Source organism: Microtus ochrogaster, chromosome 2 (assembly GCF_000317375.1).
Source record: "Microtus ochrogaster isolate Prairie Vole_2 chromosome 2, MicOch1.0, whole genome shotgun sequence".
NCBI classification, from domain to species: domain Eukaryota; kingdom Metazoa; phylum Chordata; class Mammalia; order Rodentia; family Cricetidae; genus Microtus; species Microtus ochrogaster.
In genome coordinates, this window is record NC_022010.1 from 94,934,414 (window position 1) to 94,936,098 (window position 1,685).

A 1,685-nucleotide genomic window follows, 5' to 3' on the forward strand; every position below is an offset into this window, starting at 1 on the left:
ACAGAGGCTAGTAGACACGTGAATTTTAAGTCTGTACATTATATTTAAGTAGCCCATCATGGCTAAAGTTTTGCATGGTATATAAAGAATGGAATTGCTTTTAGAGTAGATGAGGTGAAGGATTTGGGTGTTAAAATACTGAAATTAACCTTCCTAAAGGTGATACAAATTTATGAATTCAGAGAGAAAATGAAATGTAAACAAATATTAACAGCTGGTGACTCCAAGAATATGGATGTTTCTGAGCTTGGCAGATGCCTTTAACCCTAGTACTCTCGAGGCAGAGGCAAATAGGTCTCTCAGTTCCTGGTAGTCTGCAGACTTGAGTTTCAGACCAGACAGAACTATTCAAACGTTTTCAAAACAAAATATGTAGATTGCAATTCTAATACGCTTGCCCTAAAACAGTGAATAAGGTTTTTAAATACATTCTGTGACAATTAAACGAGAATACCAGAAAAGCATTTAACATAGGAATGATCCTACTGTAACTGTTGTGTTTTGATACTGGAATCATTAAAGTTAACTGAGTCAAAGGCGGTGAACAGGTCTATAAAAGGGAACTGTGCTAAAAACCAGTGCGCGCGTGTGTCTATCATCCATTAGGACAAGGGCAGTAACACTTGCCTTTAAAATGTTTATAAAGTAAGCTAGTAAATTACGTAGCACGCAGCGTCGTTGGCACCGACAACAGCTACATTAAAATAGGGCTGACACTGGAGGAAGGGTGCACTGACGTGTCTAGAGCCACCTAAACAGAAGGGCATCGGAAACCTGCCAGGCCAGGTCAAGACGTGGCGAGGTCAGGGTGGCCAGGGCAAGGCAGAAAAAGCGAGGTGAGCTTGAGGCCACAGAGCCAATGGGGCGACACCGACTGAAACCACGCATACCATCCAGGGGCTCCGGCCTTGGCCGGGAGGGACGGGGACGCAAAACCACGGGACATTTCCGAGCCCACGGAGCCCACGCTCTCTTCTTCCTCCCACAACTCCTACACAACCTCGGCCACCTGGGCAGGTGCCACCCGGCTGCACGCTGACCCCGTTTCCCAGGGACACCTCCCCTGGGCGCGCTCCCACACGCACGGCTTCGGCGTGAAACGTCGTTTGGGTCCTAACTCCTCGACCAGCCCACCCGCGGGGGACGCACACACGGGGAAGTCACACGCCTCCCTCCCGGCCCTGCAGACGCCCGGGCCGCGCGCCGCAGGGCTGCCACGCCGGGCCTCACCCTCAGGTTCCCCTTGGTCCGCTGCTTGTTCTTCCCGCCCATGGTGGCGGTGCCGGCCGCGCTCTCGGGCTGCGGAGCCGAGGTGGGCACCGCCGGGCCACAACTTCCGGTCCCCCGTGCCGGAAGGGGACTCATTGTAGCAACCTGCGCCCGCCCACCCGGGCCTATGGCTTCCCACTTCCGCTCCCGCCTCTCCGTCAGGACTCTGAGCATCCGCTGCCTGAAACGTCACAGGAAAAGGCACGCCTGCGTGAGTGGCGTCAATGGTGACCAATAAGAAAGCGGGATTGGGTCCGCAGCGCCAAATCCTGCCTTGGGTAATTGCAGCAAAGTGATTCCTTTCCTACCTAGTGTGTGGGAATTTGACTTCAGCTGTAATGTTACGTAAGATAGCCGTAGAATGGTATGGTAGCAACTGTGCTAAAAAGTGCTAGAAGTAAAGAAAGCGATGCGAT

At 52.1% G+C, this 1,685-nt stretch overlaps 1 protein-coding gene across 2 annotated transcripts in view; it reads right to left on the reverse strand.

Moving 5' to 3' along the window:
- The window catches only part of Ltn1 (listerin E3 ubiquitin protein ligase 1), a 63,255-nt gene extending 61,922 nt beyond the window's left edge, over positions 1 to 1,333 (reverse strand). For both annotated transcript variants that reach the window (XM_026787140.1, XM_005345304.2), the window contains exon 1: positions 1,231 to 1,333. In XM_026787140.1, the coding sequence (XP_026642941.1) occupies positions 1,231 to 1,272 (42 nt within the window). In that variant the 5' untranslated portion in view covers positions 1,273 to 1,333. The remainder of the gene's footprint in view (positions 1 to 1,230) is intronic.
- Between the last annotated feature and the right edge of the window lie 352 nt (positions 1,334 to 1,685).